General features: G+C 44.1%; 1 protein-coding gene across 2 annotated transcripts in view; it reads right to left on the bottom strand.

The window, feature by feature from the left end:
• Positions 1-1,488: 1,488 nt before the first annotated feature.
• The window catches only part of LOC149278728 (protein sidekick-2-like), an 89,356-nt gene continuing 64,249 nt past the window's right edge, over positions 1,489-26,595 (bottom strand). Inside the window, exons 14-44 of one of the 2 annotated variants that reach the window (XM_089501774.1) lie at positions 26,112-26,259; positions 25,098-25,238; positions 23,887-24,068; positions 23,637-23,752; positions 19,910-20,105; positions 19,600-19,698; positions 19,186-19,377; positions 18,742-18,863; positions 18,522-18,631; positions 18,205-18,355; positions 17,851-18,088; positions 17,514-17,629; positions 17,128-17,314; positions 16,817-16,915; positions 16,424-16,618; positions 15,404-15,605; positions 14,849-14,952; positions 14,550-14,620; positions 14,078-14,213; positions 13,569-13,625; positions 12,847-12,948; positions 12,605-12,720; positions 11,610-11,796; positions 10,255-10,392; positions 9,994-10,155; positions 9,640-9,765; positions 9,374-9,538; positions 8,747-8,887; positions 8,525-8,663; positions 6,634-6,760; positions 1,489-1,842 (exon numbers count right to left, since the gene is read on the bottom strand). In XM_089501774.1, coding sequence (XP_089357900.1) covers positions 1,489-1,842; positions 6,634-6,760; positions 8,525-8,663; positions 8,747-8,887; positions 9,374-9,538; positions 9,640-9,765; positions 9,994-10,155; positions 10,255-10,392; positions 11,610-11,796; positions 12,605-12,720; positions 12,847-12,948; positions 13,569-13,625; positions 14,078-14,213; positions 14,550-14,620; positions 14,849-14,952; positions 15,404-15,605; positions 16,424-16,618; positions 16,817-16,915; positions 17,128-17,314; positions 17,514-17,629; positions 17,851-18,088; positions 18,205-18,355; positions 18,522-18,631; positions 18,742-18,863; positions 19,186-19,377; positions 19,600-19,698; positions 19,910-20,105; positions 23,637-23,752; positions 23,887-24,068; positions 25,098-25,238; positions 26,112-26,259 — 4,619 coding nt within the window. The remainder of the gene's footprint in view (positions 1,843-6,633; positions 6,761-8,524; positions 8,664-8,746; positions 8,888-9,373; positions 9,539-9,639; positions 9,766-9,993; positions 10,156-10,254; positions 10,393-11,609; positions 11,797-12,604; positions 12,721-12,846; positions 12,949-13,568; positions 13,626-14,077; positions 14,214-14,549; positions 14,621-14,848; positions 14,953-15,403; positions 15,606-16,423; positions 16,619-16,816; positions 16,916-17,127; positions 17,315-17,513; positions 17,630-17,850; positions 18,089-18,204; positions 18,356-18,521; positions 18,632-18,741; positions 18,864-19,185; positions 19,378-19,599; positions 19,699-19,909; positions 20,106-23,636; positions 23,753-23,886; positions 24,069-25,097; positions 25,239-26,111; positions 26,260-26,595) is intronic. The other variant, XM_089501775.1, reaches the window with a different exon arrangement.

The raw sequence follows: 26,595 nt of genomic DNA, 5'->3' as shown, positions 1-26,595 counted from the left end.
TTGCATTAGATAGAGATAATGGGGTATTTATGATTTAAATTTTTTGTTTAATTAAGCAAATTGTTCTTTAACAATATAGAATGGGAGTAATAAAAAAAAACCAACTCTACTAGTGCCCCAATGAGCGTCGCCCCCCTCTCTGGCGTCAAAGGGTTGAGTCCTTATAGTGAAGGAAGCCCCTTGCCGGGGAAGCCCCTGTATTGGAGTTCTAGGTAACCAAATGACCAGGACGGGACGCCCAATCTTACACAAAACCAACTTTTATAAAGAGACATCTTATTGTAGCCATTATCCTGTAGGACATAAGCCAAGTGACTCTTTAATGTGCCTCCTACACTCACCAGCCACTCAGATATCTAACAGTCTTCTTGGAGAGCGCGGCCACTTTGGTCATGTCTTGTTCCTCTTTAATAATGGTTCTTCTCAACCTATCTAGCATCACCATCAAAGCATCACTTCAACCCCTACAAACAAGGTTATGCATAATTTGGCAAGCAAAAACTAAATAAAAAAATAAAAAAATAAAAATACAAAATCAGTCATTTATTTTTACCTTTTTTTTTAACCAATGTGCTAAAAAATATATATATATATATATCAGCTCATTCTGATATGAAAACGCAACTTCCTATTCTCCATATTTTAATACTGCAAACTAGACCACCATTTTGATGGCCAAATTACACCTTGACCTCCATGATATCAAACTTTGCCCCGAATGGATCCAAACAATACTCTATATAATTACTATGAACTATTATAACTTCTGGCGGCCCTGCGCACCTTCAAGTTCTTAAATATGGTTAAAGAATATGGTGAGGTGACCTCCTCTTGCATGGGCCTCTTTGGTGGGCGAAGGTTTTTACGGATGATACCCTCTGTTGTGGTGGATATTTGGTGCCCAAGTTGGGATTGTTGAGTTGTGGACATCCTTAACCCAAGTAAATCCATGTCTGGGATATCTGTTGGCTGTCCTGGCTGTTCTGCTCCATGTTCTTCACATCAAAATTAAGGCTCCAGATCTACTCTGATCCACGTCCGTCCAATGATGACCTTTTTCTATTATCGTTCCAAGATCAGCTAGTTATGGCACCCGGTCTTTTAAAATGGAGGTTGCCGTCTTCCCAATCAATTTGTAGGAACAACAACTCTCCAGCCAAAATCATCCTCCTAACAGAAGCTTTGCTATATCAAAGTACCACCATTTGGCAGCCATTTTCCTTTTGGGGACTATTTCCATTATATGGAAATTTTTCTTTGTCCATCAAGTTTTTTTTTCAGTTTTGAATCCCAAAAACACCTTTGGAATAACGGAATTGAAGCAGCAAAAAAAGATCCCAATCCACAACTGATTGTCTCCCAAAACAGTATTATTTCTGTGTTTTCTCTCTTGATAGATTTATATCTGTATTTATTTGTATATATCTGCTCCTTTTTTTTTTTTTCTCCCCCCCCCCCCTGAATTATAAGTGGTGCGAACGTTTATTGTCAAACGAAGGAAGAAAACCCAGCGATGGGGGGGCGCGACACCGGGGCAAGACTGCTAGGGGGTCGGTAGATAGGGTTTGGTGGGGTCGGAAGGCTGGGGGGCTGTTGAGGTGTAGGAGTCCGGCTGGTTTTTGTTCTATACAGACTGCCTTGCTGGCTGCTGTTGCAGTTAGGAATAATACAATTTTCGGTGTCCTCGGGATCCGTCTCGCTGTAGTTGTAGGCGTGGGCCCGGGAAATCCCTTTCTGTTGTCGCCTCCAGGAGTTGTAGTAAGTCGGGTCACTGATGTAATGGTTGACGAATGAATGGGCTTTCGGTTGGGTTTGATCCACCTCATACTCGCTGTCACTTCCCTAAAGACAGAGGAAAGAACATTAGAACTCATTAGATACATCTCCAACACTCCAAATGATCAGACATCTTCCTTGTAACTGACCCATACACACTATAGAGCACTGTGCCTAACCTTACCCCACGTCAGGACATGACATCATATCCCGGCATGGTAGACGCTGGCCGTGGAGGTACTGTAAGCGGTAAGGGGTGGTTGGGGCAATGCCCCAGGTCAGGCTTAGGGGAACGCCCAGCCATTCTGGTCCGGTCAACCTGGTATTAGTATAACTCTTCATACACACGTGTGTTTAATTTGTTTTTAATGAGCATGACATGTAGTCCCGGGTATTCATGTAATTATATGAATTATTCGTGTCTGTTTATTAGAAGCGTGAGCTGTCACCAACCCGACAAGCAGATACCTGCAAACCGTAGATATTACATGTAAATGTCTTTTCTGGTCTCTCGGTGAAAAGCCAGGGATTAACTCTATGCAAAGGACTCCACTCAGGCTGCTCCCTATTTGCCTTGGAGAAGGTGCGGTCTGTTTACGCAGCCAGGCTGTAGAAAACATTGGTGTTCCTATGGCAACGGCATTTTGAACGGGCTGAAAAGTAGCGAGGGACCTGGGAGCCATGCCCACTGTCCGCTCTGCCGAATGCCTGTCGCTATGAGAAGAGCTCTTGTGAATTTTACTTTGTAGGACTTTTCCTCTACAACGTTCTTTGAAGACCGTAATTGGTTTCTCCCTGCGGTTGTTGTCAGATTTTATAGTCTTATCTGTTATGACAATGGTGGACACACTGGCGGTGGGAATAAAGAAAGTCTGTTTGTATGTGTGACCCAGAGCACCTCTCTTTACAGACATACACAGTCTCTATTTACATGTGCTGGGTCCATTGGCCATTGTGTGACTTCAGATTGCCAACCTACATTGTAAAGTCTTCCCCCAGAGATAATTGACCTTCTAGAAGGTGTGGACACCTACAACATTATGGTCTTCAAACCTCAGGGCTGGGTATTGAAGCCAACAGGAGCTGGGGTGCTGGAGGTTTTCCCATTTTGTCTTGGGGGTTCATCCCCTGTTGGTGCAGGACCATGGCCATTAAGGAAGTAAAGGAGGAAGATAGCACTTGGTAACCACCAGAAGGTATTTTTAATCTAGATTTGATGGGAAGCAGAAAAACTGCCTGGACAAAAATGAAGAGGAGAAAAAAGAGAGGACAGATGAAAGGAGAGAAAAGCAGAGACAGGGAAGAGAGACACACTTGCGGAGAAGGAGAAGACACGGGCTGACAGGGCCAAGGAGAAGAGACAGACACACAGACAACACGAAGAAAGATAAGACAGGAGACAGGGTCTAGCTGAGACAGAAACTGGCAAAAGCAAAGAGAGACACAGAGACAAGGGAGAGAGAGAGAGACAAAGAACACAACGGGAGATAATACTGGCAGAGACGAGACAGACTCTGACAGAACAGGGAGGACAGGCAGAGATTAGAGAGGACAGAGAGGGAGGGGATGAAAATGAAAGATATCAAGGCGAAGAAAGCAAAATCAGCAAAGAACACAGAACTCTACGACAATTTACATCATCCGGAGGAATCCCATTTATCCCAAGTAACAGGACAGGTCTAATGAAATCACGTCAGTTATGGAGAGCCTCGGCACCCTTCCACGGCAGGTTTATATACTGCGGAGCTACAGAACCGCCACAGATCCCCTAAAACCAAGTGCCATTCAGACTGTTACATTATTACCTCCGCCAAACACAGGGCTTCACAACCATGGCGGCATTTACTGCTTGCATTAATCCGCCAACCACTATATATTTATGAAGTTATTTAGTGTATAGAGTCCTGAGGTGTAAGGAGGCAGGTAAAGGGTCATGCGCTGCTTTACAATCTGAGCTCATACTCACTTTTGACATTTTTTTACTGAAACCTCCCCAAAAAAAAGTCACCGCAGGGTCACATTCCAGACACTTCAACCATGAAAAAAAAAGTGTCACGAACCCCATACCTCTTGGCGCATCAAAAGTCACTGTAAGCAATGGCATTCGCCACGTTTCCATTAACCCTTTCTCGGCTGGAAGAACACAATGCTGGCTCTTCTAGCAATAACCGGGTTAAGGCGTCTAACTGTACGAAGACAAAGCCCCGTTTCTCTATTCACCTCCTTTTGTATTGTCTGCGCAGAGTACACTGTCACCTACATAGAAGTACTTTGCCGGCAGCTGAAAGAGATGTCTGGCCCGTTTGTCCTGAGCATTCTTTGTCTAACTGGAATATCTGCGCGTTAAACCCTTTTATTTATTATCGTGTGACTTCGTATCACACCCCGTACAATGCGCTGTTATACGGGACACTCCCTATAAACTAAAAAGATTATCTTTCGCGGTGACAATCGCCTTGTTGGTGTCGCCCCGAGGACAGCCGGGTCTGTGTTTGGATACGTGAGAAAGCTTTGCAGACATCTTCATGGGATTCTACACATAAAGGAAGGAAATAAAAGACAAAACTACTTCTCTGCAGCCTTTAAAAAAAATATTTTAAACAATGAGATAGAATGGCTCAGTCTTAATCACCCAGTTGGGCACTGTAAATAATAAATAATGGAAGTCTATGAATGGACTTCATTAGTATTGCCATAAAGCATTAGCTCAGTGTGGTGTTTGAGCCGGAAAAGTCTTGAGGGTTCAGTGCTGGGGTCATCCTCACGAAGATTTTTTTCCCATGAGATGCCCCCTTTAAGACACACTAGCTGCCCTCTGAAGTTACCTTTCCAATGGGGACAGATAGAATGTAACACAAATCTGAACCCATTAGCACTTCAAAGGCACCTTGAAAATACACCCCCCCCCCATCTGTACAATAAAAAATAAAGAGAAGCAGCTGAGATTTTTAACCTTTTGTGCAAAAATGATTTCAGATCGCACACAGAGGTTCCGGAATCATTCCTGGCACTCGAGCGACCTCAACAGTACTTTATGATCCAATAAACATTACCAGAAGGATGTTAGAGAACCCGGCAGCCTCGCATTTTCATTGTGATTAGGCGTTTATTTCGTTATTATAGGGAAGTTATTTTGCTTAACTTTTGTCCTTTTCTAAAGAAAAAGCTGAAATGCTATTATTTTTAAGGGGGAAGTGTTGCCATGGCAGATTTTCTCATCACTAAATGGTGTTTTTTGGAACGGCCATACAGCCCGGGCTTTGTATTTCGCAATAAGTGTGACTGTTCTGGAGACACACGGCTGAAAATATCACGTAATAGCAGTTTAAATCCATGTGTGAATGTAGCAGAACCAGACGTTCTCTCCCTTCTTCTCCCCTCCTGCCCCTATGAAGGCTGCCTGAACCAATCAGCAACAATCAGCAACTTGACAGCAGCGGAGAGATAACTCAGTGGGGAGGAATAATCACGCAGATCCCGAGAACAGCTGCTCTTATGGTATACACAGGGCCGGCCTTAGGGGTGTGCGACCTGTGCGACCGCACAGGGCGCCATGGTAGCAGGGGCGCCTGCCCGGGACTTAAAACATCGGGGGTTTTTTTGTTTGTTTTTTTTTTAAACTTTATTTATCATTCATGTTAAATAAAGTTTAAAAAAAAAACAATTAAAAAACGATGCTTTAATCTAAGTCCCGGGCAGGGGCGCCGAGCGGTTTCTCGTGAAGTTCTCAGCAGCCGCTCGGCGCCCCTTACTCTCCGTGACTCCGTCACGTTGCCGGCATCTCATGTTGAGCGGCGGACTATCTCACCGCAGGACTCCGGCAACAAGGTAAGTGTGGGGGGGTGTAGTTTGAAGGGGCAGAGGGGAGGGTGTAGTTTGAAGGGGCAGAGGGGAGGGGTAGTTTGAAGGGGCAGTGGGGGGGGCGCCAGAGGAGTAGTCCGCACAGGGCGCCACAACGCCTAAGGCCGGCTCTGGGTATACAGATACAATGAGTGTCTTATACACAGGTATTGCTTATTTTAATACATAATCGGTCTTACATGGATTTATTAAGTGCATAAAACTGTAATATATATAGGATTTGGAAAGGTCATCCATACATCGTCACTCTGCGCTGTAGCCCGAGGCAAAATCCTTTCTGCTTCCTTTTATTTACTTGTTTACTGCTAATAACGCAAGCACGGTCTTGTGCCGTTGCATCACATGCCTGCATAGCCTTCGGTGATAGTACTAAAAACAACTGGGACTAATGAGATCAACTGGTGGTGGTTTCATATGTTTAGTCTGAAAATATGGAGATTTGAAGAGAAGAAATGGGTTCTTCATCAGCGAAATGTCCGCGGGCAGAAGACATAAGCTGATAAACAATGAAGTGTAAAATATCTTTGTTAACCTCTAATTAGTCCAGAATAAACCTAGTGGGCGAATGTTACCCGTAGGTTAGTCTAAATCAAAGGAGTAGTTGCTGGTGGGTCTGAAAGCTTCCACTAAAGGGAATGTTCCTTATCTAACTTTCCTAAAGTGTTTCCTTCCTCTGTATCAGTCTCGGGCTTCAGTTGTTACATTGTGACAGTCGGGCTGAAAGGTAACCTTTGGTACCAATCCAAGCCGACGACTTCTATGGAATATGAATACGTTTAGGACATCCCTTGTGGAGGTTCCTACAAGCCAGAGAGCTTCCTTGAGTGTCTTCCACACATGATGGAGATGATCGGTGGAGAGCGACAATGTCCTTTATTCTAGAGGTAGCAAGACTTTAGGTCTCTAAGCCTGGATTTAGTACATTTTGGGTGTTTTACCTGCAAACAGCGGTTGAGATCCCAACCCTTCAACAGTGACATGGATGGTGTGTCTCACCTGTGAGTCTGATACTTCGGAAGGTTTTTCGGTCAGGCTCCCGCTCTCCGTAGGAATCAGATCATTGTACTTGGCAACGTCCTCGTCAGAATAATGCAAGCTTCCCGGACTAGGGCGTGGGGGAGACCTGCGAGAAACGGACCCATCTCCATTAAAGCGGACTTGGTTCAGTTCAGATATGGCGTAATGGACAATGGATTTTTACTGGGAATGCCCTTTTATTATTGGGTTACAAACTGTGTTTATGTCTTTTATTGGTTTTACCCAATTTATAAAAACCATTCAAATCTTATCTTGCAAACAGCAGTAATCCAGAATATTCCAGTTATGTCTCTGTTGGAATACATTGTTTACGAGTCCCCGTTTACTACCTGTGATGAAGAATCTGTCTTCAAGGGAGACTGCCATGATTTCTCTTTTTTTATATAATTTTACGCTTGGATTAAATTGAATTCGCTTTCTAAGCAATATAGCCTGGTTGCCAGGACTGCCATGTCACATTTGGGACTGTTAGCTACTATGTAACCATACTGAGCTTTTCATTTTTTTATTAATATTTATATTAGCAGCTAAAACTTTTATATACCAGATTTATACCACCTTAGTACATATAGGGTTTGGACAGGAGGAGGCTAATTACAAAATCAACCTTGTTAACCCAAATACTCTTCATAAAGCTTTTATTATTATTATTATTATTATTATTATTATTATTGTAATTATTAATATTATTGTTATTATTATTATTATTATTATTATTGTTATTATTATTATTATACTGGAACACAAGCCTCTGTCGTTATTGTCTATAGCTCCTGGGCTTGTGGTTATGGGAGTTGTAGCTCCCAGCAGTGGCAGTAGTTGGTTAATCCCCGACGCGTTTTCAGTACTGTAATTCAATAACCTGACGTTGGCCGTGCCAGGACTGACCCCCCCCCCAGCTCCTGCACACAGTCTAATGAAGGCGATTATTTATATGTCCAATACAGGACTATTTCATCAGACATTGAAATCCCTCCCTATGCCAGCTTGTAACATTCAGCAAGCCACCTCCTTAGCCCTTCTCTCCCCCTTCCTTCAAAAGCTCCATAGAGAACTCCTTGTACTTCGGCGTAAGTAACAGAGCAACCTTTGTGATGCAGCCAACAGGAGAAGTGAATTGTAGTCAGCTGGAACGAGCAGGGAATATAAAAAAGCAGAAGGAGAGGCTTCTTTTCTTTTTGGTTTCTAATAAAAACAGTCACTTAGCAGTAAAGTGAAGGCTCTCGTCCCTAAAACCCTCTCTTCTACGGCCAATACTTGTGATTTTTTAAAACAGTCATAAAAAAGTTATAAAAGGGCAGGTTAGGTGCAAACTGATTAAGGTGTAAACTATTTTTTTTTTTTTTAAAAACTATCTTCTTTTTTTTAAAACTAAATTTTTTTAAAAAAATGGAATATTTAAAAAAAATAGATTATTGAAAAAAAAAACATTATTTTAAAAACATTATTTTTAATAATTTTAATAATGACATTATTATTTTAATTTTAATTAAATTATTTTTTCAATGTATACATTTTTTTTTTTTGCTATTTTAGAGGGCTACTTTTTTATTTTCACTTGATAAAAGTCCTAGTACATTGTGTCATGATGACAGATATAGCTCTTGATGAAACCAAATGACTAACAGGAAGCGAGGACAGCAAGGATCCCCATAAAACGTCGCTGCCTGGCAAAATAATTTCACAATTTAAAGGGGAAATCCCTCTATAAAATGTAAAATTACTAGTACGTCGTCACATACAGCCTTAAACAGTTCTGTCGAAGGTTGGAGCGATGATAACGCCTAGAGAACTATATCAAAAACAGTCATTTTCCAAGCCCATCGCGTTGGGTGCTTGCTCTCCTCACCGTGTGTAGATGCCGTTCTTCCTGCAGAAGGAGTTCTTGACTGACAGCCGTCGGTTGTTAAGTTCTAGAGCAGGGAATCGGCTTTCGTCCAGACTGACCATTTCGCCGTGCCCCAGAGCGGTGGTTTTGGGATTGCATCCTGCGTGGATATAAAGGTGAGGTTATCTGGTATCTGGGTAGGTTCCCGGCTGAAACCTGTGGTCACAGGACCTGGTATCTCACCTGAGTCCGACTTTTTGGCGTACTTCTTGCTTTGCCCGCGGATGATCAGGGCAAAAACCAGGAGAAGAATGAAGATGAGGCCGATGAGAGCAATGACGACGAGGAACCACCACTCCTCATAGAAAGGATTTGCCTTCTGAGCTGCAGTGTGGAACAGATACATGGGGTCAGACCCATCCCCTACAGGACCACAACCACCGGCCACCCATTTCAACCATACTGTGTCCAGCCCTGTCTGAAACTAGTTTGTCAAGAATAATTTAACCACCACACTGAAGACCTGGCCCGGTGAACAAATTGAGAATTAAAATAGTATTTATTTTTGGTCAAGCGCAGAGTGATTGGGACGGCTTTTCTGTAGCAGAACATTATTTTCTTATTTGTGAGAAGGTACGTTAGCTTAGAATGTCTGAATCATTCATCGTTTCAGCAAATGGGCCATAATGCAGAAGGTCACAGATCTACTGGGTCTACAGAAAGGATCAAGGATTGTGTGTGGCCCACCACAGTGGTCACAATTCCTTTAACCAGGAACAGCCCAGTGTGAAATACGCCAATCCTCACTTCATTAATACAATCAAGATCTTGAGCAAACGTTTGGAGGACTATTCTTGTACAGCGTCATACCTGAGACCGACGTAGTGGGCGCACTGGGAGTCCCGTATCCGTAGTCATTTACAGCAATCACTCGGAAGTCATAGTTCAATCCCTGTTTCAAGATGTCTATGCTGAACGTGTATGAAGTCGCCTCTTTGGGGATGTCTTTTATAAGAATGTCCCACAGCCCTTCATCTGTGGACGGCAGACACAACACTTCCTCACTCGTATTCGGAATATGAAGAGAAGACATTCACTGGAGCATGTAGGACACATCTTAGAATCACTTTACATACCCGACGGTCTTGCTTCTATGATGTATCTGGTGATAGGGCTCTTCCCTGGATCTCCGCTTGACCAGTGAATGGTGATCGCTGAGCTGTATCTAGTTATAAAAGGCTCTCCGGGAGGTCCTGGCGCACCTTGTAAGAACATTTTCATTGTTAAAGGTTACAGCAGTTTTAAAACTAGATGTAATACAGATTTAAAATAACAAAATGAGCATATTTGTCTCTTGTAGGCACCTTGAAAGTTCATTGTTATTGATATGGATGGAATTTCACTCAAGTGAGCTACATTAGAGAAACCCAACGTCAGGCTTATATTTACAGTAGATATGCTGCCCTTAGTGAAGACACATGGACACATACCTTCACCAGGCCCTGTGGTGACATTGGCTTCAAGCTCTGGACCATATGTGAAGGTCTTGGCCCGGATACGGAATCGATAAGTCACCCCTTCTGCCAGATCTTTCAGCTTCATCCAGAGGGGGCTATTAGCCTTCACATCCACGGTCACCACCTTGCTCACCCCTAAAGAACAGGAGGAATCAAAGAAATGCAGAATTATGGTGATTTAGAAGTGGGAACTCATCCATAGCAACACTTCAACCGGACCACGACTCCCCTTACCATCTACTGGAGTACAAGGCTCATAGACCAGCCGGTATCCCTCCAGTATGCCATTTGGGTAAAGAGGGGCTTCCCATGAGACGTTAACAGAAGTGGTGGTTAACTCGCTGAACCTGATGGATGCCGGAGCACTGGGTGCTGGGAAGGAGAAACAGTTTTGGTGATTTAGGATACTCAATGTAGACACAAAAGAAGAGAAAGATGGGGGTCTTCTCTGCTTTGAATTTACATCAAGCACAAACTTTGATACCCCCCATTAGATACTTGACTGTTGCGATTGCAAGGGTATGGCGGATATGGTCCTCTTTAAGGGTATATACCAAGTTGTTTTCAACTTAAGTTTTATCGCATCAATCAGCTACGACTTTAACTAAGACCCTGCAAGTGGTGAGAACAGCGTGCGAGAAGACATGTGCTAGAAGAAAGGAGGTGAAGATGGCGATGATGGGTAAGCAAAAGCATTTGCTGCTGTAAGCAACATCCTCGACTATTTGTCGGGTTACATTCTGCCTGTTCACGGTTAGACCGGCATGAACTACACCTTTCATCCAGTTGTTTGCACCTGGACTGTTTACATCCAACCGCATGCCTTCTACCGGGAAGGAATCCAGCCGAACCTGTTTGCCCTCAAAGAATCCGGTACTAAAACGACTCCATAACGAGCGAGACTGACGGCGGTGGCAGGGGATGTGACACACGCGGTCACGCTTGCATTCTATGTTTAGAAGTGTGAATTCTATGTGAAAACCTGATATGTCTCGGGTGGGTTATGGATGCCTGGTGCCACCACTTATCTGCTCCAAAATCCCCAAAGTGCATCTTTTTCCCTTAGCAACACGAAAAGGACTATTAAAAAGTGTTCAGAAAATAACCTGGCCTCGTGTAACCACTTTGACTGACCCAGTTGGAACTGGTAAGTGGGATAAACTGGGGAGGGGAGACTGGGTTGTCGCAAGGGATAAAATTCAAAGACTGTTAGGAGCAGCGAACAACATAATGTCACTTGGTGTTTTCAAACCAGAGACGTGATGGGGACGTTTTTCCCGAGGGGGCGCTCTCTGCTTTGTGGAAAACGAAGATCCTAAAAGTGCGGGGGTTAAAGAAATGTAACCATTTACAGGAACATCAACCAATGGGTTGATATTCGCCATCAATAGTAAAGAGCGACAGGGACCTCCATTTTTCAACAGCGTTGTAGGAGGGTCCTAGATGTAAATGGGAGGAGCTTGGATGAAAATGGGTTTGGTTCCGCACCCCACGGTACTGTACTCACTCCACACCCCACGGTGCTGTACCCACTCTGTACCCCAAAATCCTCATTAATAGTAATGGAAAGACGCGTCGTAGCAACTCACCAGCTTGCTGGGTCTGAGTGCGAATAGGCTCGCTCCGGGGCCCGTCTCCTGCGGTGTTAAATGCCACCACGCTAATCAGGTACGTGGTATATCCCGTTAGGTTCTTGAGTTTAACCCCACTCTCCGGCAGGAACAATGTTCTCACCTTCTCTGTCTCGTTCTTACGCATCGCTTCCCAGTAATATATCTGTAAGTATCATAAATCAGATTTAATTTAAGATCTGCATATATATATATATATATATATAATTACATATATAAGTCCGAAAACCACCGTATTCTTATGATATCCTTTCTTTAGTCTACTAGATATCACGCGGGTCATCTGTAGGATTATCCGTCCTTTGACTAATAGCAGAGAAATATTTATTAAATTCTGCCATACAACAATCGGCACAGTGAGGGTTAATGATAACTTAATTCATCGATTTATTCCATACTGTGGTTAATGGTTAGAAGAAGTCTTTTCCTCCTTTTTTATTATTAATCATCTAAGTGTAACGTTTTAACACACATTACATATTACACGGTGTACGGAATATGTATCCGCCGTATTTATGCGCCGTCGGAGATAACGGAATTCTATCGACGGCATAAAAGGAGAAGGGCTCCCTCTGCTGGTCATAGCCGGAATAACGTCTCACCCAATAACAGACGAATGGAGTATTGGAGAACTAGGAATATTTCACAAATTAATATGCAAAATTTTGTCAGAATAGGGTCTGCAATATGTCCTGAACAAAACGCTGATTTTTTTTTCATGAAAAAAGGGACTTTTAATGACAATAATTCCTTAATTGTCAAATTCTGCCTCATTCATGTTATTTTGTAGGGAAATGCTTAATTGTCATGTGACACGTAAGCAGCTGCTGATTGCTTGCTTCAGTTCTAATCATCCCAGGGATCTCATCTGTTGTTTCAATTATGTGCTACACCGTAACAAGCATATGGAAAGTCAAACATCTGTCTGGATGCGGTTTGGGTAATCTCGGTACCTTGTATCCCTGAATGTCTCCGTTCTGAGCCTCCAGAGGTGGGGGGTCCCACGTCACATCAAGTTGAAAAGCCGTGGCAGTCTGGATAGCCACGTTCTGTGGTGAAGCTGTGGGAACTAAAACACAAAGGAAAAAACCAAAAGTCAAAATAATTAAAGTCTGAAAAACCCCCACGCACATTTCAAGGAACGTAAAGAATATAAAGGTAGCAGAATCTACATTATGAACCTGTGAGGGCTCACCTGCCTCTCCGACAAACACCTCCTGGGGGGTACTGGTAGGCCCTTCTCCTGCTGCATTGTACACGCTCACCCGGATCTCATAACGTTTGTGTTTGGTCAGATCTAAAGAGGAAGAGAGAATTGAGATATTTTGGAGTCTACATTTTTTTGGCAAATATTCTTTGAAATCACATTAATTTCAATTTTATGGTCAGTTGTCAGCTTTAACATCACCATTCTGGAAGTTATCCAGTGTGTGTAAAACTTGCTGACTTAAATCACTCTATTCAGATGCATAGGAACCTCTGGATTTATCACTTTTGCCCAGTGTACATTGAAGTGACACCAAGTGCCTCGTTGACATGCCTCGGAGAGCAGACATTTAAACTGTGTGGTTCAGGTGCGAGCCACAAAAATGTTCCACGCTGTCCTAACAGTTTAATTGTGACTCGAGTACATGGCGGTCAGGTAGAAGAGATCCAGGGACTTCCTAACAATGCTCTGTCATCTGTAGTAACATAAGAGCCGCGCTCCTCTAACCAAGGAGAACCAAGCGCTCCATCTACTCCTTATTCATGCTCAGACATACTTGCCCTCAACTCAATATGCTGTATTTCATATAGTAGTCAAGTCGGGGGCGCCATGCTGACCTCCCTAATGTCATCAGGACAAAGATGAATGTGAAGGACGGATGAGTCTACCAAGCCAGAGGTTGGCCTCCAGGGTTAATGGTGCAAACTTACTGTCCAACTCGTACTGGGTGAGAGATGGTTCACTCAGGTTCCGGATCATGTAGCCAGCTATCCAGACAGGGAAGAGGAACAAGGGGAGGTGGTGGTGGGAGGAGAACAGTGAGGGACTGTTAGTATACGCAGAACAGGACGAACAGACAAACATAAGAAGGCCTACGTATCATCAGCCTGGCACCATGGAAGTGACGTTGACGCACGCAGCACAGACGCTGAGAAATCTAGCAAACTGGTCTGGGGTCTGTCTGTAAAATGGACAGAATTAACACTGACGTGATCTGAGATCAGATTGGTGGATTACTCCAGACAATAAGATCTATCCTGATTCTAGCTCGCAAGATGACGTTACAGCACAACCAGCATGCGCATCACGCAGACAAGCACGATATTAATTAACACAGCGTGGCAAACAACATTCACGCGTTTAAGAACTGCGAAGCACTTTTAAACTCTCTTTACAAAACCCTCACATCACAGAATTGTCCGATTTAATTGATACTTACAGTTTAACTCTGCCCATTTCGCACTTGGGTTATTGATGCTCCGTACGGTGAAACTACGCAGCCCATCGTATGCAAGTTCACGGTATCGGACGTGATAGCCTAGAAGAATCCCGTTTATCTTGTCTTCAGCCGGCGCCTGTGCAAAGAGAGGAGCATGGGTCAGATATTTTCCGCATTCTATTTTATATAGTATCAAGCCTGTATATACGCTTTAACTGTAATTCCTCATTTGACCACAGATGGTGCCCATTAATAATGTCACCAGCTCCATTCACGGCCCTCTCTATCCAGTCCTGCTTTGGCAAATTCTTGTCGACTTTGGCTTAGACTGGTCAGTCTGTATTGAACCTTTAGGGGTTATTCCGTCTCACATTGAATTATTAGGCTGCCGGATGCCATTTGTAGGGTTTGCCCGGGATGAACATTGCCAGTCGGCCGCCATTGTAAAAAAAAAAAAAAAAACACCCCTTACCTGCCACCGTATTAACACGGAGGTTGTTGTGTGAGGTGTCACAGAGACAATTGATGGTGCGTCATCAGGCGCTGCAATAAACCAGAACACAATGAGGTCGTAAATCTCCATTGTACAAAAAAAGTAGCAAAATAAAAAGAAACGGTAAAAGTCAACAGCGAAACCCCCAACCACAACATAAAAGAGCTTAGGTTTTTGCAAGTGAAACTTCGTCACATAGTCACGCTAAAGTCAGTGAGGAGTCGGGTCGGGTCACCGGTAGCGTTTACTAAAAGTATTTGTAAAAGGAAGCCACTCACCGGCCTGCAGGGTCGTTAACGACTCGGATTCCTCGCTGTATCTGCTGTCCCCGATGTCGTTAGTTGCCTTGGCGCGGAATTTATATGAAGTGAACGGCTTTAATCTAAGATGAAAGAATAGGCACAGGGTGATAAGAACAAAAAGATCAGAGGTAACCAGCATGATGGATGAGGAAGTTTTAAGTAAATCCGCAAGGTGAAGCTACCACGGAACCCGCCAACGAGTCAATGGGCTCCTTCCATACCTGAATATTAATGACAATGGCGAGGATTTTATCGACATCCTCCAAATTGGCTGGGATTAGGGGATTTACAATTTAAGGGGTCTACTGCCCCTATATTTTCGGGATGATTGTAAATAAGTAATTAGGCATTCGGTCTAAGGCTTTGTTGACTCTTAATCCAACACCAAGAGGACTACAACTCCAACAAACCTTTCCAAATCAAAAATATGAGAGTTATGAGAGTTGTAGTCCAATAATCGCGGGCAGGAGGTGTCTATATTTAATAAATCCCACCCCAAACTGAGTCTTTATCTTCCTCCAGCCCTCTTACCGATTAACAATGGTGGAGGTTGCGTTGTGGCTGACCGAGGCAGAATGTACCACCCAGTGCCCCTTGGGCAGTTCCCGTGTCTGGATGGTATAGTAACGTATAGGAGAGAGGCCATCGCTGCCTGGTTCCCATGACAACAGCACGCTACGTGATTTTACGTCTTCTTGTAGAACAAACGGCTTGCCCGGCGGCTGAGGACGATCTGTTAGTAGGGAGACAGCACATTAAGCAACTCGCTTCGGATACAATACCCCGCAAAATGCCAAAGGGGATCCCCTCTTAATACACAGTAATCCTCAAAAAGTGCCATCTACGGAAAGTGATTTTACACCATAAACTTTGATGGCAGCCACCTGCGAGGAAATTACTTGAAACGTGAATAGTTAATAGCCCAGAAATAGATGAATATAAAGTAAATTAACAGAAACTGTACAACAACGTCCCTCGTGGATATAAATCGCGTTAGTTTGTGAATAAACGGCGTTACTAATCAGCATGATATAGCAGCACCTGGAAAGTATCAGGAAGACGTTAAACAGGCTAATAAAATAAGCTGCTTCGGATAAAATAAAGCATATTTGTAAGGTGCCCATAACGGAAATTGTGTCCAATGTACAGATAACAGAGCCGCCAAATCTTAGAGGGACAAAAACTCAGCTGAGTGAAGCTGGCAAACTTTGTTTCCCAGTAGTCATTTGCTCGTAGGGAACACAACTTGGTCTGGGGATCAAAACAAGTGCTGAGAGGGTGCAAATATTACAACTCCTATCAAGGCTGGACAGCTGATGACAGGGCAGCTCTGGCACTTTAAGACCAGCAGCCGACGGAGGACAAAAGATGGCAGATGGCCAACCTGGGTCTGATTCCTACTGTCTTCAGGAGTGTGAGAAGAAGTTTCTCCTGCTGACTGTGATCATATTTGGAATGGGATAAGTGAAAAAAAAATCCATATCTCAGAACTAGAGCTGACTCCATATTCTATTTAAATGTAGGGATGGAGATTGAGACCACCCTACTGACCTCTCTTCTCTGTAGTCACTACCAGGGCTTCCGCGGCTTCTCCCCATCCCTTTCGCGTCTGGGCCGTGATGCGAAACAGGTAGACAGACTCTGGTCGGAGGCCGGCGGCCGTATACTGCCTCACACTGGGGTTCAGGACCTCCACCGTGGCTGTGTTAGCATTAGTAGTGTTGAGACGGTGAGTGATCTGATAAGCTGAGGGAGAAAGATTCAGGAGGGGAAATTATCACCAAAACTAAAGAGCATTTCCCAAGTTTAACCAACACGTTTTTTTTAATTGTCTTACAAGAACTTCCTTTGGAGGAAGAGGTTTTAAGGCTTAGCAGGAAGTGCTGTGTGCAAAGCATAATAGTTTCCCCCCAGTAACACCCAGTCAACCTTCACAAGTCTTACCTAAAATAATCCCGTTGGGATTTGCAGGTGGCTGCCAGATGAGACGCACAGATGTATTTCTCACCTCTGGAAAGAAAATTCCCACCGGGGCACCCGGGACTGAAAACAAAATACAAACAAGAATGCTTTATTTTCTCATAATACTGTCACTGACCGAGGTCTCTTTCCACCAGCGTTCTATAAATCCTTCACAAGGCAGAGGGTAAGGGGCAGTTTCACATCTCCTGAATACGTCGTCAATGTATCTTTTGAGCTCTGATCCCCTATTGGGGTTTGTGACAATAAAGCGCCTGATCGGCTGGCGTTCTCACCATCATCCAGGGTCCTTTCAAAGATAGCAGAACTGGCAGCTCCATCCCCGATTCTGGTGAAGGCCAGGACCTGGATCTCGTAGAGGACGTATTTTCCCAGGCCGGAAAGCTGGACGCTACGGGACGAGTTACCCTCTACCAGCCAGAACTGAGAGGGGCTGTCAGAGTCCTTTTCTTTATAGAGAACCTGAATAAGAGGTAGGTGATGGTAAAATGGTGAGAGGCATAAATACTGGGGATGCTGTGATGTTTCCACTATATAACCATGGGGCCAGGATCTCTGCATTATAATGGTTTCCCTGAAGTAGACTGTTGACGTGACCACATTTTTGCAATAATGGAAGGCCCATCAGGATTGCAATCATTAGAAAATCTGCCACACTCACCTTGTATCCCAATATGAGTCCGTTGCGTTCTGCCTCGGGGATCTCGCTCCAGCGCACCAGGATGCTGCTTGAAGTTGTTGCCAGAGCAGAGACATTTGTTGGACCAGAGGAAGGGACTGTCGACGAAGAAAAATATTTTTTTATGACCACAATATCTTCCATCAGATCCCACACAGATATGAAACCAGGGTCAAGATGCACTAAGATAGTAAGGGCCAATCTCTCCAATTAACCTCTTGTTCTATGGAGCCTGCTTCACCTGGTACTGGAGAACTTCTAAAATTTGGAACTCTTATATCCAAATACAAACTAAATTATATAATATATTTATATGCACCTGATTCTCGAGTCCTGGAAAGTGCGACAGGGCTCCAGGGTCCGGCTCCGATAGCATTGAAGGCTTGAACCTGCACCTTATACTCCGTCCACTCCTCCAGGTCTTCGATCGTGTACTCTCTCTCTATCCGGTCATGGATAACGTGAGTGAAGGATTTCCCTTTGCCATCAGACCGCAAACATCGGATCTTGTACCCCACAGACTCTGGATTGCCATTGTATGCCTGCTCGGGCAAGGGCTATGGAAGGAAGAAACAGTAATGTAGCCCACCGCTTAACATCTGATTCAGTCTATCTTCCATACAAAAGGAGAAAACTGATCATGCCTTGACAATTAAGGGAGGTTGGTACTCACCAGCCAGCGCACCCACAGGCTGGTCTGACTGGCCGTTCTTAGCGTCACATTGGCTGGGAACATATCCGGTGCAGCTTGTAATGTCTGTATTTTTCGGGATGGTGCACTTGGGGGACTGGTACCCACAATATTCACCTGTCTCATGCGGAAGCTGGGGGGAGACATCAGCCATCATCAGCGTCAGCAAATTTAACCGAGCCAATGTCAGAACATTTTGGTACTTCTTCTTCTGTACAAATCATCTCTCCACCACAGTCTGTCACCCACCCCTCATAGATCCCTATCATCAGGTTATAGTTAGAATGCCTTCTGCTTACCTGTAAAAGGTATAAGGGCTCAATCCTGGGACCACCAGGGATCTTGCGTTAGGTTCGTTTGCCACTTGATGTAAAAGGACCCAGTCCTCCGATTCTGCTGGTGTCCCGATCTACAACATCCACACCAGGAATGTTATGGCATTTTTATGGGGGAATCTTGAATATATTAACATTATCTTTCAAACAGTAACTCAAATTAAAAGTATCTCAGCAGTGTTACCTGGGCTTCCACTTGCCACCTGGAGATTGAGGTCTTTCCATCATATCCTGGTCGGAACTGAAGCGTAACAGAGCGGGCGCCAATATTAGTGATTCCCAAGTTAGTTGGAGCACCGGGTAGCTCTGAAAAAAAAAGAATATCATAAAAAAAACACTATAATATTATGCAAATGGAATGTTCCCCAAGAGAGCAAACAATATGCCTTCACATGAATACAGATGTAACAAACTGAGTTCATGAAAAGATCCTAAATTTTTGAGGTCAGACTTTGAAAAGTCTTTATCTGTCTTTATTTGACTTTTATCTGCAATGTCTTTAATGTTGTGGTTTGCTACAAAGTTTTCAGCATCAGTAAAGAGACCCGATACTTCCGTAACAAATGTCTACCGCTTCAACTGTTGCGCTGGGCTTCGTGGACCACTGGAGATCCTGTAATGTACTGACCTGGTGGAACTCCTGAAGAGATGGTGGATGAAGACACAGCTCCTTGACCTTTGGAGGTCATCCCGGCCACCTGGATGGTATATGTGGTGAGTGAAGTGAGCCCGGTGACTCGATACTCTAGGGTAAGGTTGGGTAGGTAGTGGGTGACTCTGGTGTTGGTCTGGTTAAACTCCTCCCAGGAGATCTTGTAACCTGGAAGGAAAGTCTTGAGGTGAGTCTGAGACCTTTGGTCAGGAATGAGTAGAACACTCAAGTCTGATTCTAAGAGTTAAGGTCAGTGCTTAACATCACCCGCTACACACTCCTTTATCCAAGACTCCACACACTACTACTCATTCCAATTTACCTTCCTATCATCTGAAACTACTAAGGCACAAACACTGACCATCGCAACCACAAGCCTTCAGGGCCTACCTGTCAGAATTCCATTCTTCTCTGTAGGTTCCTTCCAGGTCACCCTCAGAGACGTGTCCAAGATGTCATCAAAGCTGAGATCCCCCACTGGGCCGGGAACTGGCAAAGAAGAGATGAAATTTAATAAATCTAGACTGGATTCTTCTGAAAATGAGAATCATGGATCAAACCTCCTATTTTCTTGCCTCGTGTCTCTTAAACCATCATATGTCGCTGGTAAAAATGCATTTTATAGTAATTTTACTCTTCCCTAATTTAATGATATTGTGATTGCGATATTGTGATATTGAATGCGACAAAGTGTGTGTACCATCCTCGTGGGTCCAGACTGGCTGGGGGGTGCTGCCCGGCCCGTCTCCAGGGGTGGTAAAGCACAGGACAGATGCCATGTACTTGGTAAACTTCTTCATGCCGGGGATGAAGCCCTCGTGCACACTGTCTTGGAAGTTGGGGCGCACGGTCACAACAGTGACGTCGTCCTCCTGCGCCGGGTCCCACGTTATCAGCTGCGGAGAGAAGAGATGAGTGAGCGTTCCTGCTGCGTAGGAAAGGAAAAACTCTTCGGCGAGTGCTGTACTCGCTGTCTGAAATAGCTGCCATACTGCCGAGGGCATAACCGGGTCTGTGCTATACGCTGCTCTGCATTATACATTGGTCTGAATTATACTCTTCTCTGCATTATATATTGCACAACATTATACGCTGCTCTGCATTATATATTGCACAACATTATACGCTGCTCTGCATTATATATTGCACTACATTATACACTGCTCTGCATTATACATTGATCTGAATTATGCTCTGCTTTGTATTATATGCTGCTTTGCATTATATATTGTGCTGCATTACAGGATGCTCTGCATTACTTATCGATCTGATTTATACGCTGCTCTGCATTTTATATTGCGCTGCATTATATGCTGCTACATATTATATATAAATCTGAAGTATTCTCTTCTGTGCATTAAATGCTGATCTACATTATATATTGCGCTGCATTATAGTCTGCTCTGCATTATACGCTGCTCTGCATTATAGATTGTGCTCCATTATATGACCTTTTCCATTTTAAGACATCTCGGACAACTTGCTGAATAAATCATTTCAAACAGAACAAACGTAATCATTAAAAATGTATACCTTAACTTTAATCCTAAACTTTAAAGCCTTCTAATCATTGGAAAATCCCTATTAAGTCTTTTACATTATGACATCGTCTTCGCCTCTCTGTACTTTTATACAGCAAGTTTTTTTTTTATTATTAGAGCTCATGGCATATAATGAATAAAATAAACATCACTGTTGAGTATGTGGGCATTGGGGTAACTAGGGGTGGGTTAGAGGGGCACATGCCCAAAGAACAGGGTTGCAGAATAAAGGGTCTCGGTGCTTTTTTTTTTATAGCAGGGTAAAAGTTTGAAGGACTGCACGGCATTTCCTTTTTTTTTTTTAAATATACATTTTTCAAAAAGGCGCTGCAGCAAATCCGTTCCTGTTTCTTTTGCAAATCCCGGTGTATCCTTGAGCGCATGAGACGCGTGCTCGGCAAGCTCTGCTGCTCTCGCTATTACAGATTAGTGGCATTAGACGGATTGTTGGAGCTTATTATTATATTACAGGGACAAGTGACTACATCTGGTGAGGTTTCTCACAGTTCCTGTTTAATCCACCGGGTGGCAGTGCTGCGACAGGAAATGCAAACGCTCTACGGGGGAAGCAGCCAATGAAATTATATATATATATAAATATATAGATACAAAGTATAAGTAGGCCAATTAGCTCATGGGCCCCGTATTTAAAACAGAGTTTATTGCAGAAAAAGCATTTCAGATCTACATTGTATTGAAGACCCGAGAGTTCTCCATCAGCCGCCATTAAATAGCAGCCCCTCTGCATCGAATCGGCCCCTGGAGAACCTGACAGAAGACGTACTATGGAGAATGAGAAGACATAACTCTGACCTGTCTGGCCACGTGGATTTGCAATCCGAGGCGGTTCATATATCCAGGTTTATTTTGCATCGGGTTCACGCTCATTAAAATATATATATATGCCTCTGACATTTTGTGCGTAATGAAGATTCAAGAAAAGACAGTAATTTAAAGTTTGCTGCACTCGCGAAAGGGCACGGTGCTGTGTCTTCCATATCTCACAATGACGACACTTCCACAACTGTATCAACACTTAGAAATAGAGCAGTGGGATTATTGGCGTACCCTAGGTCCCCGGAGCCCATGATGGACCCCTAAGGCTTCTTGGTACACTCATAGGTCATTTGCCGCTTCCACCAATGACATCTGCTTCGAATGGCTTGTGTTTTATTGGAACGCATGCGCAAGGTGTGAATTATCATCTCACTGGCTTATTTTTGTGCAAAAGTGGCACCTAATTGACTCTGTAATATAACGGAATATCAGCGAGTATCAGTTGCACATGTTTCAAGATGCAGACGATTAGATCCAAAACAGGATTCAAGCATGGGGCCCTTAATATAACCTGAGGGCCCAACAGTTTGGGTCGGGAGTGCCACTTAGACCCCTTTACCTTGTGATCCCAATTACCCTAACTAGTTGGGCACCCATAAAATGTGGCCCTAAACAATGGTTTTGCAACGGAAGGGCCTCAAGAGAACAGCCCTCCCTTGGTTATGTGGCTCCTGCACCTTATGTATTTCCTTGAGAACCGGTGCAGGACTCAAGGAATACTACACCAGCGGCATAGCGAGTTCCAAGAGCTACATCCAAAACACCCTTTAAACTGGAGATACAAGAAGTGTTACTTTTTCTCTGGACACACAATGATCTAACTCCTCGGCTTCGCTGTTATCTCCTGATTTACGACAGGCATGAAGCTATATAACCGCCAGGACTCCAACAGGCCAAGAACATCTTAATTAGACAGCGATTTCAGAACAGAATTTCTTAATCAGAAATACTAATTAGAACTTAATATGGAAGTTAAATATCTCCATAGTTATCAAGCTCTTGGCCAATTAAAAGCACAGACTCCATTGTACAAGAGTCATGTAAATGAGTTTAATGTAGATTAATTGCAGCCAGAAGTAATCACGCGGCCATTAGGACAGCCCTGCCCTGTCTGTATTGAATAACAATAATTCTTTGTTGATGGCATCTAGAAATTAATTGGCACTAAAAAGTCAGAAGTGTAAAAAGCAGAGATGGAGGGGGTCGTCCAGTGCAATTAGGTCTTAGGGAAATATAAGAACTGAGCCACAGTGGCAATTGAGAAAGTGGACTGTGAAGGACCAGGCCCCTGGGAATCAGCGTAGCTAAATGGACAGGGAGCATGTATGTGTGTGGGTTAGTGCATGCTCGGGGCATGTGCGTGTTTTGATTGGGGTATGTTAATTGAGGGGCGGGAGACCCTAGGTGATATAAGGTGCCCTCTGGGTGACCCCGGTCACTGTCCTTTTTACAGACACGGCCAACAGTCTTACCTGCTTCCCACCCTCCCTCCCTATTTTATGTGTACTGACTTTCTTTTGTCGCAGCTGGCGGTTTGCGTGTCCTTGCCGGTCTGGTTTTGGTAAGTGATGGAGTTTGGATGCTGGTGGAATGGAAGGCTCAGTCCTCCCCTAACCTCTGGTGTTTTATTGGACGTGCCCACCGAGCCGATGGACGGCTGGTGGTTAGCATTGGTGGTGGGACAGCGAAAGGTAGCTGTCAATTTTGTTTGGACGAGGGGGAAGGTGAGTACCCGTGGTCTGGATTGTGCAGTGTGAGAGGCCGGCAAGGACGGGGTTAATTTGGTTCCTGTGTTGGTTATGTTTGAATATGTTATGGTAATGTGTTATGTATATTTGTATTTATTATTTATCGGTTATTGTATATTCTTGTTTATTGGTTTATGGTGTTTTGGGCCAACACAGTGTTTTATGGTTTATAATAAAATTGTGCTGTGGCCTGCTTTATCCAATTTCAGTCTCCGTCTCGTTATTTGGTGGGTTAAATGGTATCGGGTTTGCAATGCACGGTACACACTACCTACATACATGAGCAGCTTGTAGGTTATACCTTGTAACCTTGGTTAATCCCATTCACAAACTGCGGGCTTGGTGGAGTCCAGGTGAAGCGAATGGTGGTAGAATTCACAGCCTCGACCTTCACGTTCCCGGGGGGTACAGTGGGCACTGAAAGAGAAACATGAGGTCAAGCGCTAGACGTGGACAGCCCACATTTAACTGTGGTTTACGTTTATTTAAAACAGCCAAAATACCCCAATAGTATTAAATATCCAGTGTCCCTACATCCCACTGCAACCCACCTCCTTGCAGGGTCCACTCGGTGACCTTCGGGCTGTATACTCCCAGCCCAGCGTTGTTGAACGCAGCCACCTCAATTTCATAGTTGGTCCAGATGATGAGGTCCTCCAGCAGGAAGCTGGTAATGTCAGGACTGGACAAGTTTTTATACTGGTATCCGACAGGCAGACCAGAGAGACAGTACCTGGAAGACGGAGAGGGAAGAATAAGAAAGGTAGGAAAAAGAGGAGCCCTAGAGGAAGATCGGGAGAAAAATATCCAGGTTCTTCTCACAACCTATGGATGTGTATGTTTAATCACTTCTGTTTCCTTCTCACCATCATCCACTTTCTATTTACTAAACCTCTCTTTTTGACGATTAGGAGTCACTATGTGTAACACATCAGCTATGAGATGATCAGCCCTTTGGTGCCATGTAGGGTTTGTAAATTATTGTGATTTTATCTGCTGGCCGGTTTTATGAAATGACTCCGACATCCTGGTCTTTGACGATGGGACCTTTGATTTTGTAGCTGAGCACTGCTGAATACTTTGTTTCTCAGACTGATGAATGTTGCGGTTTGAGGACTGAGAATTGTCCTCCGTGTTTCTCTGCCAACACATGGCATTCGTTTGTTCTCTTTCTTGATGTCCCTCCCTATCTAGCTGCTATCATTGCCCTTGATATCCATTCTCAATTTACATTTTTCAATCCATGCCATTCGTGCTATCTCTGTCCTAATCCTATTCGTCATCTGTCTGCCCCTCACAAAGCCTTTCTCCATCTATCTCTAACCTACCCCCATCTATCTAACACTCTTCTCTCCTGTCCCTCAAAGTAAATACCCAATGCCCATTCTCACACCATGAGCTCTTACCTTCACCCCTTCATTCTTCTCATTATCCCATAACTCTTCCCCATTCCTTCACTAATCCCTCTATCCAATACACCACACCGCTTTCTCTCTCTGACCTTGTCCCCGATATGACTTTCACCTTTCCTCCTTTCGCTGTAACACTCTCAGTCACTAATCCCGTATCCACTTGCAATCCCTTTGTCTCCTGATAATCCTCTCTACACAAGCCCTGTATTACTCCTCTCGTTATGTCTGCACAGCACCGTGTACATGGCTGGAATGTAATGTAATGTAATGTAAAACGGCTGGAGACACCAGGACAAAAGTTTTCTCATGGCAAGTCTTTAGATTTATTCGCTTGCCTCTGTGGCTCTCACCTGATGACATATCCCTTCAGGATGCCATTTTGATGGTTTTCAGGGGGCGGCTGCCACTGGATCATAATGGACTGGTTAGTGCGGCCGTTGGCTATTACATTTTGGGGAGAAGCGCTAGGAGGCTCTTCGGGGAGGCCCACACTGCAGGGAGAAGGACATTTTATTGATCAAGACATAATGGGTCAAAGCCACCGACATGGCTACAAACATACTGTAGAAACCTCATAAATTAAAACATTTACCATACTTTCTGAACTCTGCAAGAAGCCTGCCATCTGGGATGTGATTAGGTAAAGCTAAGAATCTTAAGTGTATCTTGTAGTGCAGATAAATATAGAGTCTCGTCCAGCTGACAAATGACAGAGGAGCACATAAAGGGTCGCGTTTTTAAACTACTAAAAAAGAGACACATGATTTACCGTTGCCCGATTTAATATATGCGTCCCCTGACACCCTAACCATAGGCTCTAAAACTCACTGTGGCAGCCGCATGCAATCCGGGATAATCCACCGAGGGAACGCTTCAGTTACTGAATCTTTTACTCAAAAAAAAAAATACGCGAAAATAAAACGAGAGAGTTTGCGGAGAGGTAACCCAACTTCAAACACTCGTCAGAAAACGTATTTTTGCAGAATATGCTCATTTCTTGTCGCTGCAGCCGGTTAATTTGTCTGACAATTTCTATTTCCTTGAAATGGGAAACCCCAGATGTACTTGAAACAAATCCCGCTTCCCAGTTTAGCTTCCCTCATGAGAAATTAAAGAACAGGTGGAACTGATGCCCTGAATTTCGTTTCCTTACCGGCTTTGGACGCCTCGGCAGGGAAGCTCTGCCATGAAGCCCCCCAATCGCCAGCTTTTAGCAAGGGGTTCTCAGAGGACGCTTCCCTGATCCTGACAAGACACCAGAATGTTGGCGGTCAATCTATCCTTCGACCTGATCTGTTTTTTCGCCCCCCCCTGGGTAGAATCGGCTTTGTGTGCTCATGTATCCCAGTGACACCGGGTCTTACCGTTTGGTTTCTTTGCTGAACTGTCCTTTCCCAACATCGTTCGCTGCACAGAGACGGAACCGGTACGAGCGTGCGGGGGTGAGATTTCTAACCACGGTGGAGGTGAGATCCGGATCCACGTTGGCCAACAGGATGGTCCAGGGAGCATCTGTGAGGACACGGTGTACAGTCCATCAATCCCACCCAAGTAGCACCTCCTGCTACCCAACTCTTTCTCCAACCCGAACAAAAAAGAACCCCACCGTTTCACAATTACTTTTATCTCGGTATTTTCCACCATCCCATCACATGATTAACCCTTCTTCTCACCCCAAACCATTTCATACAATTCTCGATGTCTTGATATTTAAAGTGTTGCCCATAAAAGTATCCCTTTCCGTTCCCTCACGGGGGCATCAGGGGAGGAACAAGGGGAACCGGAATTTGGGTCCCAAATGGAGGAACTGGTCCTTCTAAACAAGGTCACTTAGACTGCATGAATCCC

This window comes from Sceloporus occidentalis, unplaced genomic scaffold, assembly GCF_023333645.1.
Source record: "Sceloporus occidentalis isolate IW3139 unplaced genomic scaffold, rSceOcc1.0.p SCAF_182, whole genome shotgun sequence".
NCBI classification, from domain to species: domain Eukaryota; kingdom Metazoa; phylum Chordata; class Lepidosauria; order Squamata; family Phrynosomatidae; genus Sceloporus; species Sceloporus occidentalis.
Note: the sequence above shows the minus strand (reverse complement) of the source record. Positions and strands in the feature narration are given on the sequence as shown.